The sequence below is a fragment of the Poecile atricapillus genome, chromosome 2 (assembly GCF_030490865.1).
Source record: "Poecile atricapillus isolate bPoeAtr1 chromosome 2, bPoeAtr1.hap1, whole genome shotgun sequence".
NCBI classification, from domain to species: Eukaryota; Metazoa; Chordata; class Aves; order Passeriformes; family Paridae; genus Poecile; species Poecile atricapillus.
Window position 1 is genome coordinate 4,848,180 of NC_081250.1, and position 19,937 is coordinate 4,868,116.

General features: G+C 48.2%; 1 protein-coding gene across 2 annotated transcripts; it reads right to left on the reverse strand.

Moving 5' to 3' along the window:
• Positions 1-421: 421 nt before the first annotated feature.
• On the reverse strand, positions 422-7,677 carry LOC131575857 (solute carrier family 22 member 13-like). 2 transcript variants are annotated; one of them, XM_058831876.1, is made up of 10 exons: positions 6,723-7,677; positions 5,358-5,461; positions 4,752-4,906; positions 4,480-4,648; positions 3,924-4,044; positions 3,237-3,328; positions 2,522-2,736; positions 1,649-1,757; positions 1,319-1,529; positions 422-1,193 (listed from the first exon to the last, which is right to left on the reverse strand). In XM_058831876.1, the coding sequence occupies exons 1-10, from the start codon at positions 7,092-7,094 to the stop codon at positions 1,167-1,169; spliced, it is 1,575 nt and encodes a 524-aa protein (XP_058687859.1). In that variant the 5' UTR covers positions 7,095-7,677; the 3' UTR covers positions 422-1,166. The 2 variants fall into 2 exon arrangements, with proteins under 2 accessions (XP_058687859.1, XP_058687860.1); XM_058831877.1 differs by lacking the exon at positions 422-1,193 and having other exon boundaries at positions 1,326-1,525.
• Positions 7,678-19,937: the final 12,260 nt, after the last annotated feature.

The window sequence follows — 19,937 nt, forward strand, 5'->3', positions numbered from 1 at the left end:
TTGGAAACCACAGGGTGCAGCAAATCGGAGTGAACAGCCTTCTACTTCTTTGAGAGTAGTGATGTACTTGAGGAGATGGATTCATTGGAGGCCACTGAAATACATCCTCTGCTGGCAAACAAATTATCAGACAAGAAGAAGCCTCCCTTCTCTTCTTTTGCATGACATCAGATGACACTGAAATGTCATGACTGAGCTGGCAGCAGTGAACTAAAGGTCACTGTAAAAGGCTCACCATGACTGAGGAAAGCTGTCCAAATGCCCACAGTTTGGTATAGAATTGCAACGTTCCCATGCAATTCAGAAAACTTCTACAGCTGCTAGTAGAGAGAATAAATGCAGATTTTTCATCTGAAGACTTTGAAAAAAGAAAAAAGTCCTTATTGAACTCAGCCACTCTGCTTTAACACTCTGTTTTTTGCATTGTTTGTGTCTGATGGAAACAAAGCACGTTTCCATCTGCGTGTTAAATTACAGACAATTTCTGTGTAGAAAACACTCCAGAGCCAAGAGCAGTTACAAAGGCCAACTGTGAAACAGTAGGGAAAAAAAAAAAAGAGTCAACACCATTTATTATTCACATATTGCATTACAAGTGTCTCTTATCAAACTCAGAGCATAATTTATATTATTCATGTAGAAACTCAACTTCAACACCACATGGAAAGAAAAGCTAAATAGGTGTGTGACAGGGGTGCAGTGACATCCTGATCAAACGTCGAGGCTTGGGCTGGCGCGCAGCCCGACGACCCAAGGGATTTAGTGCAGGAGGGACAAACCCAGCGCCCGCTTTTGCCCAGTACAGCCACTCTACTGGTGATTCTTTATTGCTGTAAAACACCACAGGGATGGTTCCACGGGTACCAGCTTGCAAAGGACTGGGGAACACGTTGGGAGGCCAGCCAGGCATGACCAAACTGGGTTTCAGGGACACTTGGAAGTGCATCTGTTCCAAAGGCAGAGTGACATAGATCACTTCTCCCTGTGACTGTGGGTATTGAGTTCATCATCTGAAAGACCAGTTTCCAGGCAGCAGTGCCTCCCTGGTCTGCTTCAAGAATGATGGAATCAGACTAGACTGTCAGTAGATGCCTGTCCAGTCATCACTTGCTCTCTGAGCATCTGCAGACATTCTTCTCCAGGTCTCTGTCATCATCTCTGGTGTCTCAGAGAAACTCTTCAGTTTTCTGCTCCTGAAGATAAGAAGGAGAGAGGAGGAGGTGAGACTGTATTCATCCCTGATTCTGTCATTTTTTCTTTGCCTTCAATTTGCAGTTTTGGATATTATTTCCTTAAATTCAGAGTTCCCTGTACCCACCTGAGCTGGAGGTTGGTCGTTCCCTGTGTCATCTGCCAGGTCAGTGCCACGGGTCTCAGGCAGCAGGATGCAGAACAGGGCCACCACCACAGGGATGCTCCCAAAGATGGCCATGGGGATGGCCCGGTGGTACTGGTCCAAGGGAATGATCAGTGGGGCCAGGATCCCGGCCACCCTCGCCATGGTCGAGCACAGCCCCACACCTGTCTGCCTGGGGAGACAGGGACAGCAGGAGGTGTGGGCAGGGGTCAACACTCCTGGACAGAATGTGAACCCATCACCACCTCCAGCCATGGCAGAAGGAAGCCCTGATGTGTGAGGACATCTCACCTGAGGATGGTGGGGAAGACCTCAGCAGCGTAGACATAGGAGGTGGAGAAAGCGGCAGTGGCTGTGAACTTGCCGATGATGGCCAGGACAGTGGTTGCCATGGGCTGGTCTGAGGGGAGGAGGAGAGACAACCACTGTGACCTCCAGGGGGTGGTTCACTTGGGACCAGAACTCTCTGCAGTGGGATTTCTTGGGACAGCTCTTTCTATTACACTTGCTAAGCAAACCTACCACCTAACCCGTTGGAAATGATCCCCAGCATACCCTTCCCTGGAAAATACCCTTTGGCAAAGAGAACCCAGATTTTTCCTGAGGCCTTGGGCATTTCTAGATTTGCAAATAAAGTGAGCTGCTGAGCCACCAAAGATATCTGGGGAGTGCTTGGTTGGAAATGCCACGTCCCTGACCCGGGAAACATTGGGAAACCCCACTATTACCTTCAGTCCCACTCACAGCACTGGCATAGCAGCAGGGATGGGGTATGGACTGGGGCACAAACAGATGCAAACAGATGAGAGGGAGTGGACATCTGCTTTTCCTCTTCATGTAAGAAAGGGAGACATGGTGACTTTTAAAGCAGTTCTTCTGCTACACTTTTCTGCCAGGAGGTGGTTATGTCATGGTGGTGGTTAATGGACTCTGCCTGCCAAGGGCCAGGAGCTGTGGAAGAACCAGGCACAGCCCTGAGGGAGAAGGAATCAAAGGCGGGGGGAAGCCAGAATGTTGGGGATGAAGCACCCTGGGTTGTGACAGTGGAGGCAGCTGAGCTTGTGGGAGTGAGAGTGGGTCTGCCACGATGGGAGTACGGGTCTGAGCAAAGGTAGGGATGTCCAGGACTCTGCCCAGCTCTGTTCCCAGGCTGGGAAGGTTCACCTTCAGGGATGCCAGTGATAATGAGACATAACACGCCAGACAGCAGCAGGAGAATGCCCTGTACTTTCTTCCTCCCAAACCAGTCCAGCAGGAATATGCAGGAAATTCGAGCTGGAAGCTCCACTGCTCCAAAGGCCAGCTGTGTCAGGTAAATGTCCATGCCAAAATCTGTAACGCTGAGACTCAGCCCATAGTAGACAATGCTGTCTGCAAACCTGAAATTGAAGTAAAGTGGAATAGAACACATCACCAGATGGTTTTATGAGGGTTTATAACCAGCAATTAGAAAGGTTAGAACACGTGCGACTTATTTAAACTCCCAATGAACTCTGTGCTGGTTCTAGTCACTGCCTTTGACAGTTCTGCTGGATGTAGTTGCAGGAGATAAAGCAGAATTGATCTCCATATGGCCAGCAAATTCTAGACTGAACCCAAAGCTCCTAGATGGGCACAAAATTACTCCAGGGCCCAGGTATAGCCAAAGCAGTAATTACTCAAGCCTTTCTAACAAAACACACACTATTACGGATAATCATCTACTTCCCATGCCCAGACATGATAAATCTGGTCCAGTATGTGCAGGTGAATGGTAGCAGATAAAGACATACACATATATCGTACTAGGAAAATCACTTTAATTTACCATTCTTGTCAACCATCAGCTTGTTTTCTTTCACCTAGTAGTTTTGAGAGAGGGGACCAGGGAATGTCTTACCAGACACATGACATGATTAAAGTCACCTTCCGCAGGTTCTTCCGAAAGAGATCCAGGAGACTTCCAGACTTGACCTCTTTCTCAGGCTTCAGCTTCAAAACACAGGAAGTCAAAGAGTCAGAACAGGAAAAGGAAAGCCATGTCCAGCTCCTTTGCCACCTGCAGACCATGGAAAGCCTCATGGACAGGCCTGTGACCCCCAGAGCTCTGGGAGGGAGGGCAGCCCAGTGGGGCTGGGCTGGTGCCTCTGTGCTCTGGGTGCCCAGCACAGGGGTGGTGACTGAGAGGTTCCTCAGGATGAACATTTCCCCAGAGCAGGAACCTTGGAGTGGGCAAGGAGGGAACTCCCTCCCCTTCAGGCATTTCTGCATGGAAACCCTGAGACTAAAGAGACACTCTGTGCTCATCAGTCACACTCTGGGAACCGTCACAGGAGAGAAGCCAGGGAAGCATTTCAGTCCTTCCCACATGCCCAGGGGGACCCCAGAAAGCTCCAGGCTGAGCCTCAGCAGAAGCTGGGCCTCTTCCCTGGCCTTGTCCCCGTGTGATGCAGCAGGAGCTGGAGTCCCCCGCAGCCCATGGCCAGAGCATCCCCAGTGGGAACAGAGAGACGTCTGTGGGATGAGCTGAGCTCCAGGGGCTGCTGCAAGGCCCAGGGCAGTGTCTGAGCACAGGAACCCCCAGTACCTGCTCCAGGAGCTCTGGTGGGAGGCTGCGCTTGTTGATGGCTGCCGCCTTCTGCAGAACCTTCTTGGCTTCCTCGATTCTGCCTTTGGTCACCAGCCAGCGAGCTGACTCTGGGAGCACCCTGCCAGGAGGAGGCCAGGACATGCTGCTGTGTCCTGCTGAGTCCCCCCACAGCCCCTTTCTCTGGGACCATGTCCAGCAAGCCTTGGCCACCACAGAATCAGACCCAGAATCTTCTGCATTGGAAGGGACCCACGAGGATCATCAAGTCCACCTCTAAAGTGGATGGCCCATGGGATCAATGGGTCTAAATACCCCAAATGTATTTAGGGTAAAATTGAAATTTAGGCTCTACATTTGCAGACCTGAAGCAAAGCAGCTGCTGCTCTCAGCAGTCCAGTGCCCAGGGAGATGTGCTGAGCTCTGCAGCAGCTCCTCCAGCACCTGCACTCCAATGGGAAAGGCCCAGCTTGGTTCTGAGCTGCTGCCACCTCCTCATTCCCACCCCTCACATCAGTGTTGTGTCTTCCAGAAACTCTGCCCTGCTCCTGCTTACCAGATGTAGAAGAAAAGGGCAAACATAGGAGCAGATCCTGCAATTTCCAGCAGCCTCCAGTGGCGAATCCCATAACTCAAGCCAGCCACCATCATCTGCCCGATGGCGAAAGCCGTGTGAGTCATTAGCAGTGCCTTTGTCCGGTAGGCGACACCAACCCATTCTGTAACTAAGAGGAAAAAACAAGGTTCAGACTTTGTTTTGGGCTCTCTTTTGTTATTGAATCTTGTGAGGCCACATCTGCTGCCTCAGGGCAGGGGCTTCCCACTCACTCAGGGATACGACTGTAAGCATAATTCCTGATACCGCAGCTCCCACGACACACCTGAAGGCCATGTACACATAGAAATGGGGCACAAAGGCCGTTCCCAGGGAAAACACACTCTGGAGGAAGATGCAGATGAGAAAGACTGGCCGCCTGCCTATCCTGTGGAAGAAGAGAGAAGACCCAGTCAGTACCTGGAGATACCCCAAGGGGAGAGAGAAGAGCCAAGAAGGGATGCTAAGTGATTTGAGAACCAGAGGAGATTTGACAGCCATGTGAACGTAGCTCCTCTATACACCCCGAGAAATAATGTGCAGAAAAATCAGTGTCTCCAGTGTTGACCCATCATGGTTCTGGCAAAGCCTGGGATACCAGCAGGGGCTAAACTTGTGATTCCTGAAGAACTCCTCTCCACAAGGCTGTATTTACCTCTCTTTTCAACTCTCAGACATTTCCAGACCTCACAGGTGGCCCCAGATGCCCTATCTCAGGCAAGGGGACTGAGTCGTGTGAAGGGAGCAGTTCCTGTTCAGTGCATGGACAGTCTGCACCCTCATCTGGACTGTCCCTGGGTGCTGGGCAGTGTCTCTGGGAAGGAACTGTGTCTCCTCACCTGTCACTTAGCATCCCAAAGCCCAAGGATCCTATGAGAAGCCCAGCCATGTAGATGGACTGGGAGACATCATTCAGGACCATCCTGTCACACACCAGGTCAAACTGTGGGAAGGAAAACAGAGATGCTGTTGCTTTTGACAGAGGCCAGCTGCTTTCTGGGGGTGGGCAGCCTTTCTGGTTCATGGTGGATCCAGGATCTGGGTGCCTGAGCACTTGTTTCAGCCCCTGGGAGCAGAGAACCCCTCACAAGGGCTTGAACCCTTCATGGTGAGCACTTAGGACTCAAATCAGTGGTGGGATGGGCACACGAGGTTCTCAGCATGCCTCTGCAACCTGGTGCACATCTTCTGGGATCTGCAGGATTCCCCTCCAGCCCAAAGATCCCTGAGGGAGCGGCCTGGTTGGCAAGTTTTGTTTAAAGTGTGACCTTGAGGTGACAGCTGCTTCAGCTTTCTTCTCTGGCTGAGAAGACAGGACAGGGTGGAAAGAGGAGGAGAGCAGTGCTTTTTCTGATAAAGGAGGACCAGCATACAAAAGGGAAGGGATGCAGCTGCTGAAACCTCCAGAGAAGCCTTGTCTGAAATGGACTTGGTGCTTCAGGGACACCAAAGAGCCTTTGCAAATGCCAGAGGTGGGACTTTCTCCTCTGTTCCACCTCAGAGGAAGGTACTTGTGAGAAAATACTGGAGCTGGCAGGTAGGAAAGACGGGAGGAGGAGTGAGGGAAAGTGAGAAAGGAACAAAGGTCCACAGGGAGAATCACAGAATCATGGAATCCTTTAGGTTGGAAAAGACCTCCAAGAACAAGTATGATCTTTGACAGATCACTATCATGTAAAGTAGAAGGTGGGAGATAAGGCAGAACGGAGAAATTGAGGATGCAGATAAGGCTTTTGCTCAACTGCATGGCCCCTGGCATGTCTTATTGCAGCCCTGAAGGAGGCCAAGAAATATCAATGACAAGCACTTGGAAGGTAAATGTCCTTCACAGAGAAGATGATGTGAGTAGAACCAGGTTGAAGAACAGGGGATACTGTGGCAGGGATGGCCAGAAGGCCCCTCCAGGCAGATACATCATGAAGTCAAGGGTCTGGATACCGGAAAAGGGACAGGTGGTGAGCAGAACATGTGCTGGGCTCACACCCCATGGTCACTGCCTGTGCCCTCCCCAGGCATCTTCGTCATGGCCTTCCTGTGACACCCTCCCAGGGATTCCAGCTGCCATCTGTGTGATGGAGGCAAAACCCTGCAGTAAATCTCAACATGACTGCACCACAGCTGGCACTGGCTGACCAAGCCACAGGCCAGGATATTCCCACCCCCTCCTTTCCATGCCCCTATCCCATCAAACAGCAGATACAGACCTCGGTGAGCAGGGACGGTGGCTGGTCTGAGGGGTACACCCAGCCATTGATGCACTTCTCGGTGTCATTCAGCCCATAGGCCACGATGGAATGGAGGTCCCAGTCCACCGGGGAGTACATGGAGCACTGCTCAAACTCCCCGTCCGTGCCCCGGGGCAGGGTGAGGTTCAGCTGCTCTTCCTCCGTCAGGTTGGGGCCGACGGCGCGGATCCAGCTGGTGTCACAGTGGTGAGGCACGTTCACAACCATGAACACTTGGCCAACCATTTGGAATGGATTGAGAAGTAACGGGAGGGAGAGGAGCAGGGTCAGCAGTTTCTGATAGAGCCCACACTCCCCCAGAGCACATAAAAGATCTCCAAACTCAGCCATGGTGAGCACTTCTGTGAGCAGGCTGAGCTGGTGCCTGTGGCTTAAATAGGCAAATATTAATGTTTAAACTGTGTGAGCACTAAAGCCCTAATCCAGTGTGATAAAATGAGCACCTGTACTGGCACAGCAGTCCATTATGATGATACAGTGCAGCCCTCCAGCATGCACTTTGTCACCAGCCATTCCCTCCCTGCTCTTGGGAATAGAACAAAGGTGCCAGAGCACTGCCACTCTTGGAGATAGTATAGTGACATCTTGTCCTTTTCCAGCCTGAGATGTGTCACAAGGCCACCTGAAGGCAACTCTGCTGCAACACAGGGTTTTTGTCTGAGGCATGAATTTGGGATTCTACAAATGAGGGTTAATTTTACTGGGTGTGGGGATGCAAACAGAGTAAATTTGCTGCTCCCTTTAATGGTTTAATGACTATATAGTGCATCCTGGAGACTATATGTAAGAAGCAGAAGAACACTTGTCTGGATCAGGAAATATGGCTGGTAGTCCAAGTAGACTTGGTCTTGACAGCTGTGTCCCAAGCTCTCTGTTTTCATTTGTAGAAACCTTTGTTAGTCATGAAAGTAGATCGAAACTGCAGTTTCTTGGGGATAATCCTAAAAAAGACCTGGCTTAGAGAGTACCCTCAGGGAAAGCAGCACATTACACACACTGACATTCAGAGCACACAGGATTTGGGAAATGACACCAGCTTGGCTTGGCCTGAGGTTCTGATGTCACTTGAAAAGCAGGTTAACCTGATTTCTGCTGAATATCTGAGCTGCTTCCTGGGTGGACTCCCTGAGTGGCTTGTATCTTTATTCCTGGTAAACTGGGTAGCTGCATTGCCCTCAGTGTGTGAAATTTTGTGTGTAATTTGGCAAAGGTTGGTTTTACCAGAGCTCCTCGCTGCTTTTACCAGAGCTAAGAGCACATCACTAACCTGCTCTTTCAAATCTCCTCTCAATGCCCATAGCATATCTGAGCCTCCAACAAAGTCACTCCTGGGTCACACAAGCCTGGATTGGTGTTTCATGAGTAGGAATAGCTCTGTTGTGCTTATGAAAATCAGTAAAGGAGAAGAATATTGGATTTTAAAGCATCAGCCCCTAAGCTGGAGTGGGAGAGTGAGATCATACTGGTTAGTGGTGCTCAGAGTAAAGGAAAAGAGGAGTAAATGTTACTTAGAGTTGTGCAAATTCACATCAGTGCTGTGCATTTATCATCTGCACACACCACACAGCCAAACATCACTCAGCTCTGCATCCACATCCTTGGGTGAGAGGACTTGCTGTTATTCAGAGACATTCCCTGAGCAGGAGGCTGAGCTACACGACTTCCAGAGATTCCTTTTACCCTAAATCCATGTCTGGCCTTTTGGTGGGATGACTTGGCTGAGGAGATCTGCTCTGGCAGAGACATTGTGTCCCTGTCCTTCCTTCCCTATCAGTGTGCAACAAGCTCAAGTCTTCAAGCTCACCCTGTTGTGTGTGGCTCTTGGTCTTCCCTCCCATTCCTCAACCCCCAGCATTTTCTGTGGCAGAGGTCAAATTTATGGCTATAAAATCTCCCTGGGGGTGACTCAGATCTGAGCTCCACGTGCTAATGCAGATGTGACTCCTTCCTTTAAGCTGTTCTTCCAGCCATTACCTGACAGGCTCTTCTGAAGCCCTGGGAAAGCTTCAGTCCTTTGTCACCCTCAAATGACATTTCTCATGGAAAGGTGTTTTCAGAACTGTCTCCATCATTTGAATGGGTCAGTCCTGCATGGTGGAGATCTCTCAGGGAGAAAGACTGGGGCAGCCCTGCAAGCTGCTGTTTCCTGGATCCCCACTTGTAGGGATTCTGGGCTTATTTCTCTCTGTCCAGCAGCTCTGCTCAGGTGGATTACTGAGGCTTGCAAAGCCTCTTGAAAATGGAGAAGCCTGTGTCAAGGGGCATCAGAAACCAGCAGGTCCCAGGGAAGGCCTGGGTTGGACAGCTGGAAACCTGCACATCCTTGTCAAGGACAAGGGAGGTGGAGCACCCTAGAAAAGTTCAAAAGGAGAAACCACTGCCTGGGAATGAGGCCTCGTGCAGGAAATAGAGCACTGACACATTAATTCATGGACCTGGCTTTTCTCTGTACATCAGGAGTGACAGTGTCTGGAGACCCCTTTGGACACCTCTGTGCTGGGGTGAATTGTGGGGAAATGGATTCATACCCACTGACTGTGCTGCTCCTGCCTTTTCCCTCTTCCTCTCAGAGCTGGCAGGGAGAAATCAGGTTTGTGGGTGTCATCTGGTGGTGACAACTCATCTGGGGCATCACTCTGAGCACCCCTTGCCCAGGTGACAGGACCACTTCCCACTGCTCCAGTGAGAGGTGTTTGACCTCTGCAAGCCTCCTCTCCACCTCCAAACAGAGCCTGGCCAGGTTTCAGGCACAGCTCTGAGACAGCAGCTCCTTTACACTGGGCCCCTTGGCCCACCCCAAGGTGAGACTGACTTCAGCATTTGATGAGTCATATAAATTTCGAGGATATCCCTTTTTTCCCTGATTTATGCTGACTGAGCAGTTTCCCTGCACAGAGCACTGACACTGCTTTGCAGCAGATGCAGTCCTTAAGCAGCTTTATTCCTCCAGCAGATCTGACAGAGCCAGGGTTATTTTGGCACAGGTGAGGCAGGGAGATTGTTGGGGTATTTTATATTTTATTTTATTTTATTTTATTTTATTTTATTTTATTTTATTTTATTTTATTTTATTTTATTTTATTTTATTTTATTTTATTTTATTTTATTTTATTTTATTTTATTTTATTTTTAATTTATTTTCTTAATTTAATTTGATTTCATTTTGTTCTATTTTAAAAATATTTTAAAAAATTAATAATTTTAATACCTTTATTTTTATTTGTTTTTTACAGACAGCAGATTAAAACATGTGTATTGATATGCTCTATGACCCATTTCATAGTGCACATGTTTATGCTTTGACCCTCTGGGGTTTCTCGTGAGCTCGTTTATCATTAATATAATTGTTAACTCCTATAACATTTATGTTATGCAATATTTATGCAAAGGGCAGTCAGGGAGAAGCAGAGTGCAGTGACAGAGGGAAATCAGATTTAGCAATGTCCCCACACCCCAAGACTTCAAGACACCAGGGTTCATGCTCCTCCTCTGCCCTTCTGACCTTGGCAAGGTAATTTCACTTTTCTTTGCTTATCATTGTACAGCTGATTTCAAGAATCACTTTTGGTCCCATTTCAGCTAAGTTATGCTGCAGGGGAGGCTGTGTGATCTTTTAAACCTATTTTTTTTTTTTTCTACCTATATAAAGAACTCCTTCTCTGAAAGGTCATACTTTAACATCTCCAGGTCTTCGGAAGACAGACTGTCATAATCTTCTTTGCTTCCTGATGTTTTTCTGCTCCTGCTCATTTTTTCAGAAGCCTCCTGGCCCATTTTGGTTGAATCAACATCAAAATGATCAAAGACACCTTGATTAGAGGTTTCAGCAGCACAGGTGCTGTACATGTATGTTAAGGGAAAATTGTCATCCTGTGTAGGGAGATGTTTTTTTGTGGAGCCTTCAGCACTGACACCCATTCCAAACATTTCTTCTGCTGCCTTTGGAGCCTGGCGCTGTGAATCCACCTGCAGCAGGAGTTCACAGCTCTGAATCCCTTCCAGGTCTCCAATATTAATCTCATCCTGCCCATCAAGAAGCGAGAGGCTGGAGGTGTCCCAGAGCTCTAGTGAAGCATTTGTTTCTGATGAGATTTCCTGGAATAAATCTGAAGCATCTGGATCAAAGTAAGGTGGAGTTTCTGCCTCTGAGTTTTGCAAATCTGAATTGGGAGTTTTATTTGCTATACTGGGGAAATCTTGTTCTCTAGAAAAGAAGAAGTTACTGCCCCCCAGAAAATCCATGTTGCCAAACTGAAGCTCAGCATCCCTGGAAAACTTTTCTGAATTTCCTGGTGAAAAAAATATCCCATCCTGTTCCACTGTGTCCTGAACATCCAAACTCAACAGGTTCTGGGATCCTGGCAGGTGAGCATCATGATGATTCCCTTCTCTGGTGAGATTTTTGCTGTTGTCAACTGCAGGCACAAGCTCTGGAGGAAGCTGTAGAGGGTTTGTTCCATGGTTTGAGATTCCTGCAGATTCTTTTTGAATTTTCTGTGCTGGCATGAGAGGGGGCCTACAGCTGTCCTGTTGCTGCCAAACTTGACTATTTAGAGACACTTGGTCATGAATGTCAAGTTCAGGTCTCTCACGTTTGTCCTCATGTGACATGGCTGTGCTGGGAGCTGACAACAGGACATCAGTGTCCCTCCCCTGAGTAGAGCCAGAGAATCCTCCAGAGCTCTCCTGGATATGTTTAGGGAACACCTCTGTCTTTCCAGGCTGTGGCAGCTGATCGTTCTTGGAGGCATTTTGCTTGGCTTGGCTGGAGGAGCTGAGGAGGCCCTGGGCCTTTTCTGTCCTGCCATCAGTATTTGCTTTTTCTGAGGATCCTGCAGGTTTTTCTTGTGGACTCTGCTTCTTCTCTGAGGAGTGACCGAACAAAGTGGCAAGGGCTGATTGAGGTTTCGTGGGTTTCCTCTGGGTTGTTTCTTTCCTGGGAGTTCTGCCTTTGTCTTCAGAGCCAAAAAGGGTAATGAAGGGGTTTTTCCCAAGCCTGAAACCTTTACCTGATGTCTCTCTACAGCCTTGGCTGCTTCTGGCCTCCTTGCTCTGGGCACCAGTCTGTGACACACTGCTTTTCCCTGGAAGTTTCAGATCCACTTTTTCTTCACCTACTGGATGGCCTCTGGATTTGTCCAAGGATGTATTTGGTTTGGAATATTCTGATGTCTTGGCTGGTTGCTCAGAAATGTACAAGGTGTTTTCACTAAGAACTTCCCTGGAATCCTCTGATTTGGGGTTGTTGACTTCATCTTGTGAGGGGCAAGTGGCACAAATTCCTTGCAGAGGTAAGTCTATTGATGCTGGAAAATCCTTGCCAGATGATTTAGTATCATGTCTCCAAATACCCTCATTAGTGTTACTTTTTAGTGGGCCGCATGTGTCCTGAGGTTCTGTTTCTTGTAAAGAAGACATATTGTGATCACCTGTCCTGTATGGACAACCAGGTGAAGAGGCTCTGCTCTTCTCAGCTTCATTTTCCTGAGATGTATGCTCAGGACTGGGCTCTTCCAGAGACTCTGACATAGTTACTGGCTTCTCTTCCTTTGTCATCTCAAATTCTGCCCCTTTGCTGTCAGTTCCAGGCATTTCACTTCTGCTGGATGGCTGCACAGCTCCCCCCAGAGTTAATGGCATCTGTTTCCCAGGGGATTCTCTGGTGTTTGCCTTTGATTTCTCATTCAATATTTCAGTGATCTCAGGTGACACACCCAGCCCTTCTGCTTCCAGGGAACCAGAAGATACAGAAGAGGTCCTCAACATGCTAAAGGGGGAATGGGCTTGTTCTGATGCATTTTCAGGGGGGTCTACATCCTCAGCTATATATTTTAGCTCTTTATTTGTGGTGTTTCTGGTTTTGGGCTCTCCTGGCACATGAATGGTCTGTGTGCTGTTCATTCCCTCTCCGAGGTGATGCTTGGTCCCTGCAGTATCTGGGGTGGCTACAATCAGTTCAGGCTTGTCATCTATGATTGTGCCTCCCTCTCTGGGTGTGCTCAGTGACCCACAGACCTTGTTTTGTGTCCCTGGGGCCCCTGTGGCAGTGAGAGCACAGCCCCCTGTGTCCCCCAGGTACATCCTCGGGGTGGCTTTAGTGTTTTGGTGTGTGGGGTGGGGAGCAGGTGAGGCATGAGGCAGGGGTTTCACAGGCTCCAGGACAGGAGGGAGGGAGGCACAGGCAGGTCCTCTCTTCAGCTGGCCCTGCTGGATTGCAGCCACTCGCTGGGACACCTTCCCACCCCGCTTCCCTTCAGTCACACCCCCACCCCCAAGCTCTTCATGGCCTCTCTGCTCTCTGTTCTTGGGCCAGGAACACACCTGCTCTCTTTCCTTGGTGTAGGTGATTCCAGGTAAGAATCTTCCCTTCTCCGCTGCTCCCTCCTGACCCCTCAGCACCATCCTGCCTGCCCTGCTGCCTGCAGCCTGGTAGGTTGGCAGGCTCAGTGCAGGCTTCTTCCAGGAACACACTCCATTTCCACCTTTCCCATCAACAGCCAAGGCTGCTTCTGAAGGTGGCCAAACTGTTCTGAGCTTGTTCCCTAAGAGGACAGCCCTGCTGTTCCTGTGCTCAGCCAGCTGCAGATCACACTGTGCAGTGAAGAATGAGCGTTTCTCTCTTGTTTCAGTCTTTTTGTCCCTGTTACACCAGTCCTGGGGCTGTGGTCCATGCTGAACGTGGAGGTGCTCCAGCCTTTCCATCTCACTTCTGCTTCCAGCCCCAGCCATCAGCTTGTAGTGGACTTGGCAGTAAAACACCCCGTGGAGGGCAGCATAGTTCTGCAAGCTGGAAACACACATTGGCACAGCTGTCAGTGTCTGTGTGGGAGGAGAGCTGTAGCACTGATGGACAGGCTTTCAGCAAAATCATTTTTCAGTAGGGAAGGGGGGAGGGGGTTGAAGAATGAAACCTTTCAAAAGTAGTCTTGGCTTTCTCAGAAAATATTTGATTTTTCTTTCAAACACCAAAACAACATGAAAAATTAAACATTTCCTTGCAATACCTCTGGGGGCTGTAGCCCAGGTTATGTGCAATCCCTTTCTCATTCACAGGCCAGGCTACATACCAGTGCTTCATCTCTGCCCCTGTATGCACAGCTTGGACCTTGTGGGTAAAAGTGCCCAGGGCTCCCATGATACAGCAACTGCAGGATGGGAGGAAGTGTCTGCAGAGCTGGGGACAACAGCATTGCAAGCAGCTTCACAGGGGGTGGCTGTGTCAGCCACTGACAAGTGGAAAACAAGTTAGCATTGTACCCTGGTGACAGGGCAGCCAACTACAGGCTGAGTTGCATGGCCAAGAAAAGTGAACTTTCCTCTGTATTGGACTTCTGTAGGATTCCATGTGGAGTACTTTGTCCAGTTTTGGGCTCTTCACAGCAAGAAAAACCCATTGCTGTCCTGGAAGGAATCCAGAAAAAAGCCACTAAAGTTGGGAGGAAGAAACTCGTGGCTGTGTGTGTCTATTTTATGGGATGTTATAGAGAAGACAGGGCTGGAGTGCTCCTGGAGAGGGGCAGTGACAGGATGAGAGGCAGTGAGAACAAGTTGTAACACGGGGAATTATGATGAGATGCAAGAAGAACCATTTTCACTGGTGGTCAGATGTTCAGAGGGCCCCAGCTGAGACTGTGTTACCTCCACAATGGTCATTCACACCTCTCCTGGACATTTCCTGAACTCCTGCCCTCCTTGGGCCTGAGAAGGCTGAGTGGAGGCTTCCAGAGGTGCCTTCCAACATACCTGGCTTGATGTGATGCTCGGGAACATGGTTTGGTGGTGGACAGAGTTGGGTAAATGGTTTGACTCAATGATCTTAGAGGCCTTTTCCAACCTTAATGATTCTGTGAACATAGGAGGCAGCCAAATGACTCCTCCAACTACATCTCCTATCAGTATTCCCAAACTGTAAATGTGTATTGTAGCTCACCCTCACACCACCATCCATGCAGATTCCTGATCCAGAGGCATCTGCAGGATTGAGGCAGGCAATTTTCATCCTCCAGTGATGGAGAGGCAGATGGGATCAGAGAAATTGCCTCTCCTTTTTCTCATTTCCTGAGTCCTGCTCTGTCAGAATTACCCTTGGACAAATTTGATGGAAACTACTTGGGCATTCCTTAAAAATAAATGCACTGGGATCCAACAACTCACCTCAGCTTCCTCCCGCAGACCTGACAGCAGAAACACGAGCGGTGCACACAGATCTTGTCAGTGACCACACGCTCCATGGGGTAGACTGGCTTCAGGCAGGAGGCACACATTTCTTTCAACATGGGCTGAAGAAGGAGAGACTGAGGTTAAATAACTGAATCATGACCACCTGGAAGTGCATGTGCAAGGAGATTTACTGAATCTCCTGCTTGTGTTGTGTTTTCTTGTTGTTCTCTTGCAGATCTATTGTGAGAGCTCAGATTCCTGTCTGACTCAGTCTTAGATGGGTTGGTGTTAATTTTTAATCAGAACAGAGAGACAGAGCACCCTTGGATCTCTGATGAGAAAAAAATATGTTCATTTGATTGAGAGTAAATGATTCATTCGGTTGAATAATTTAAAAACCTTGAGTGAGGTGAGAAATGTTGCTCTGACTCAAAAACTCTGTGCAACTCCTGGAATCACTGGTATCTTACGGCTGCTCACACAGACATAGTCCAAACCCTGGAAAGGCAGCTGGTATCAGCATTCAGCTTCCACAGCTCCATGGACCTGGTGGTTTACTCCACTGTGTTTACTCTCTGGATTGTGTTGTGTGCCGTGACCTGATTCCCCAGACACCTCTTTATGTGAAAAGCCCAGAGAATCTCTCTGGGATGCATTGCCAGCACCAGCCACATTAGTGGAGAGAGAGAGGGGGGAAAAAGAATCTTGGCTATCAGCCCAGCTGTAGAAAGAGCTCCAGGTATTCTGCACAGTCAAGTGACCCAGAGGATGCAGGTGGCAGTGAGGATGTCTGTGCACTCCTCACTGTGGTGCAAAAGCAGAGGTTCAGCTTAGCTGGTGAGTTAATCTGAAAATGCAGGGCTTTCCAAAGGCCCAGAAGAAGCACAGCTGGGCCCAGCCTAACTCTGGCAGGTCAATGTTCAGACACTCCCTCATATCAGGGTAACTGCCCCTTTGACAGCTACCTCTTTGGTCCCTTCCAACCCAAAACATTCTCTGACTCTGTGTTTCAATGAAACAAGAAAGATGTTTCTGTATCTCAAGAGATGAGTTGACAAGAACAAGCACGGGAACAAAACCTTATCTTTTTACTTTCAATAGATGCCTGGGGAACCAATTTTTAACTTTTTAACTTTAAACTTCCGTTTGTCTGAACATTAAGGCCAAGTCATCTTTGCTTTCCTGTGACAACACTTTCAAGAAGATGAGTTTAACATCTTGAGGTTTCTTTCTTCCTTCTAGAGGGAAGCATGCAAACAAAATCCCTGCATTTCCTTCAGTCTGAAATGACCCCAGCACCCCTCTGCTCTTCCAGTCCTCTGCAGAGACCAGACCATAGGTCTGTAAGTGAATGCAGAAGTAATGGGTGTCTAAGCTCCCAGTATTCTCAGTGGAGGTCCAGTTAAGGGAATCTAAATATTCTAAAGAATCTGAAACATCTACCCTGAAAGAGGCCCATGTAGTTGTACAAAATTTGATCTGCTTGCAAGGTGAATTTCACCAACGTGACTGCAGAGCTTCCTCTGATGGTGATGAGCTCTCACCCAGCACAAGGGTCTGGGTCCTGGCAGAGAAGAGAGTAACTCAGCATCTGTGTTATATAAGAAATAAAAATGCTTTCCTTTAATCATGAGCAAAGAAGGAAGCAGAGCTGTTTAGCAAACAAGCAGGATCTCTCTCCTCTGAACTGGGAATGAATGTCTGAATGCCTGGAGTGTGTTTCCAAGGTGGGATAATCTTTTATAGGGGATACTGGTCTCTTTCACAGGGGGATTTATTTTTAATGCTCCTTGTCTGACACATGACAAGCACTCCTGCTTTTCAGAGGTGTATTTGTCAGCCCCAGGAATAAGTCTTCTTAATGGTCTGGAAGATAGAGAGGTGATTAGAAGCAATTGAATGGCACTGCAGGCAAGGAAATTATCCTAAGGCTTCTGTGAAATGCAGTTACAGGGTGTTCCTGGAAGGCTCTTCCAGCACACTGCTGATTTCTGCAGTGCTGAACATTGCAGCTGGATTATGGCTTATCAGTTGTTGCCTTTTTTTCCTTGTGTGAATTAAAACCTTTATATAGCAGTAGAGGTCACCCTGAAAACGCCTGTGTTATTGATAAGCAGAGAAGCTGGGGAAGGGTCTGGAGCACAGGGCTTGTGAGGAGCAGCTGAGGGAACTGGGGAGGCTCAAGGGGCACCTTCTCACTCTCTACAACTCCCTGATAGGAGAGTGGTTGTGGAAGCCTGGTGTGGGTTGTCTCTTTTCCCAAGTAGAAAGTGATAGGACCAAAAGAAATGGCCTCAAGTTGTTCGAGGGGAAGTTTAGATCGGGTGTTAGATAACATTTCTTCACAGAAAGGCTTGTCAGGCATTGAAGCAGGCTGCCCAGGGCAGTGGTGGAGTCACCATGCCTGAAGGACTTTAAAAGACATATAGATGTGGCACTTGGGGACAGGATTTAGTGGTGTGCTGGTAGCACTGGGTTAATGGCTGGACTCAATGGTCTTAGACAGCTTTCCCAACCTTAATGATTCTGTGATTCCATGGTGAGCACAAGTCTTTCAGACTGAAGACTGAGTGTGCTCAGGGAGGCCAGTGACTGACAGAGCTGGGAAGGGCAGCACTTTTTGTGGGCACTTCACATGAAGCTTATTTCGTGTCCTCTGCTGCAAAAGAACTAAACCTGTAGCTGAACTTGTCCTTTGACCCCTCAAGGAGATACAGTTCTGACATTACCAGTTGTCCTCTGTCCCCTGGTCCAGATAACTCTCCCATCCTGCTTACTTTTGAAAATATCTACTGTGTGAGAATGCAGAGCCACCAGGGCAAAGAACAGTGAACAATGTCATGTCTTGTACCCCAAAATCACAGAAAATATGTGACAACTCATTCGGGATCTGAAAGTTGGTATGTGCTCTGCTGGTTTATTATTGCAAAGTCTGAAGTGCAGTGAATGTGAACTGATCCTTCAGCTTGTGTTTGAGTTTCAAATCTGCATTTGTTTTTTCTCTCCATCTCTTTCAGTGTCTCAAGGAGCCATGTATGGTGCTGAAATAATGCAGCATCTGTCTCCTCATCATATTTCAGTTCCTAGCTGATGGAAATCCATGAAAGAAACACATCTTAAATGATCTAAGCCTCATAAATGGCTCTTTGAGACATTTAGAAATCCTGTAAAACCAGAAACATAAACAATAAGATTGGTATTTTTTAAGCAGTGGCATTGCAGGATATTTGGGTTTATTTGAGTTTATGTGGAGTAATTTTCATTGCCCAAATAACCTGTTGCAGCTTACTAAATTTGCTCCACAGCTGTCCTTCAAGAGAAATGAAACAAATGTGTGATGGAAGCTGAGATGGAAACAAAGAGGGAGAAGAAAGGAGTGTTGAAAAAATTTTGAAGATGATCTCCAGATAGCCAACTCTCCCTTATTTTTGCAACTGGTCCTACTAAAGGAATTGGGAAGGTCTAAGCAGTTAGTTTTTTCTGGTTGCCTGAAAAGAGATTTGCTCAGTTTATTATGATTTACTCTTCCAGCTTAGCCTTCAGTGTGGAACTTAAAATTATGTCCCTATTCTTCTTTTGGCATGTCTTTCAAATTCACAGGGTTCTAGATGTAAATCAATGCATTCTGGTTATGTACCTTTTTTCTGGAGAGGAAGCAGAACTCCGACGTGGTCTAGAACACCTCAAACAAGGTATTAATAATGCAAGATGACAACTGCTATTTAAAACCTAACTATGGGCTCAGGGATATGGAGTGTTAGGTTCTGAGCTGTCCCTTCCTCTCCAGAGTCCTGCTCCAAATTCATTAGTGTGGGCTCTTTTTCCTCAGAGGAAAAAAGGCAAACATTAACTGTACCAACTTATTTTTTTTTTACTGAAGTTACTGTCCCATTCTCGGATAAACTGAGCGATGAGGTGTCTGCCTGTAGAACAATCAGAAGAGCTACAGTCAGACCCAGAGACTGGCAGTCTAAGTCTGAGCCAGGCTGAAGGACACAGCTCCACAGCCTCACCTCGAGTCCTGTGCGCAGTTTTGGTCACCACAATACAAGAAGGACATTAAACTATTAGAGTGTCCAAGAGAAGGCAGCAAAGATGGTGAAGGGCCATGAGGAGAAGCCGTGTGAGGCGCAGCTGAGGACACTTGGTCTGTTCAGCCTGGAGAAGAGGAGACTGAAGGGGAGACATCACTGCAGTTCCAACTTCCTAGTGAGGAGGAGGGGCAGACACTGATCTCCTCTCTGTGTGACCAGTGGCAGGAACTGGGGGAATGGCCTGAAATTGTGTCAGGGGAGGTTGGATGTCAGGAAAATGTTCTTTCCCCAGAGAGTGGCTGGGCACTGAAACAGGTGCCCAGAGAAGTGGTCACAGCTCCAGCCTGAGCTCAAGAAGTGTTTGGACAGTGCTCTCAGCAACATGGTGGGATTTTTGGGGATTTCTTGTGCAGGGCCTGGAGCTGGACTGAATGGTCCTTGAGGATCCCCTCCAACTCAGGATATGCTGTGATTCTTTGAGAAACCATCTGGTCCCTCCGTGGGCTCCTCACATTCCCCCACACCTGGAGAGAACTCCTTCCCACCCAGCCAGCCCTGAGCTCAGGGTGAGGTAGGTTGAGGCACAGCAGTGAATAAGGGCTGGGTCATCAGCTGCCCCTCCTCGTAAGGCTTGTGGCAGCCCAGCACCTCAGCTGCCTTCTCCCATGGGGGAAAGGGATACACACAGGTGTCCAGACCTTTCCTGGTGTACCCATCCTACCCAGGCTCCACACACCTTCACAGAGTCCTGGACTGGGGGGGTCTGTGTCACCCTGGACTCATTTTTCAGATAAGACTATGAACACTCTTTGCTGCAGGGCTGATGATCCACCCACACCATAAAGCAGATGTAGACCAAATCCCTCAGAGTGCTCTCAATGTGTGATTCGACCAGTCCATCAAGAGATGATTTCTAGGTATTTTCAGAGGAAAGAGGCACTGAACAAAATAAACTCAACCAGACCAAAGTATTTTCAGA

Excerpts from the sequence above, each read along its gene's own strand:
- LOC131575857 (XM_058831876.1), bottom strand. The coding sequence starts at position 7,094 with ATGGCTGAGTTTGGAGATCTTTTATGTGCTCTGGGGGAGTGTGGGCTC. Across the intron at positions 4,907-5,357 it reads TTTGGGATGCTAAGTGACAG|GATAGGCAGGCGGCCAGTCT; the intron begins GTGAGGAGACAC and ends CTTCTTCCACAG. Across the intron at positions 1,758-2,521 it reads TATCACTGGCATCCCTGAAG|ACCAGCCCATGGCAACCACT; the intron begins GTGAACCTTCCC and ends TCCTCCCCTCAG.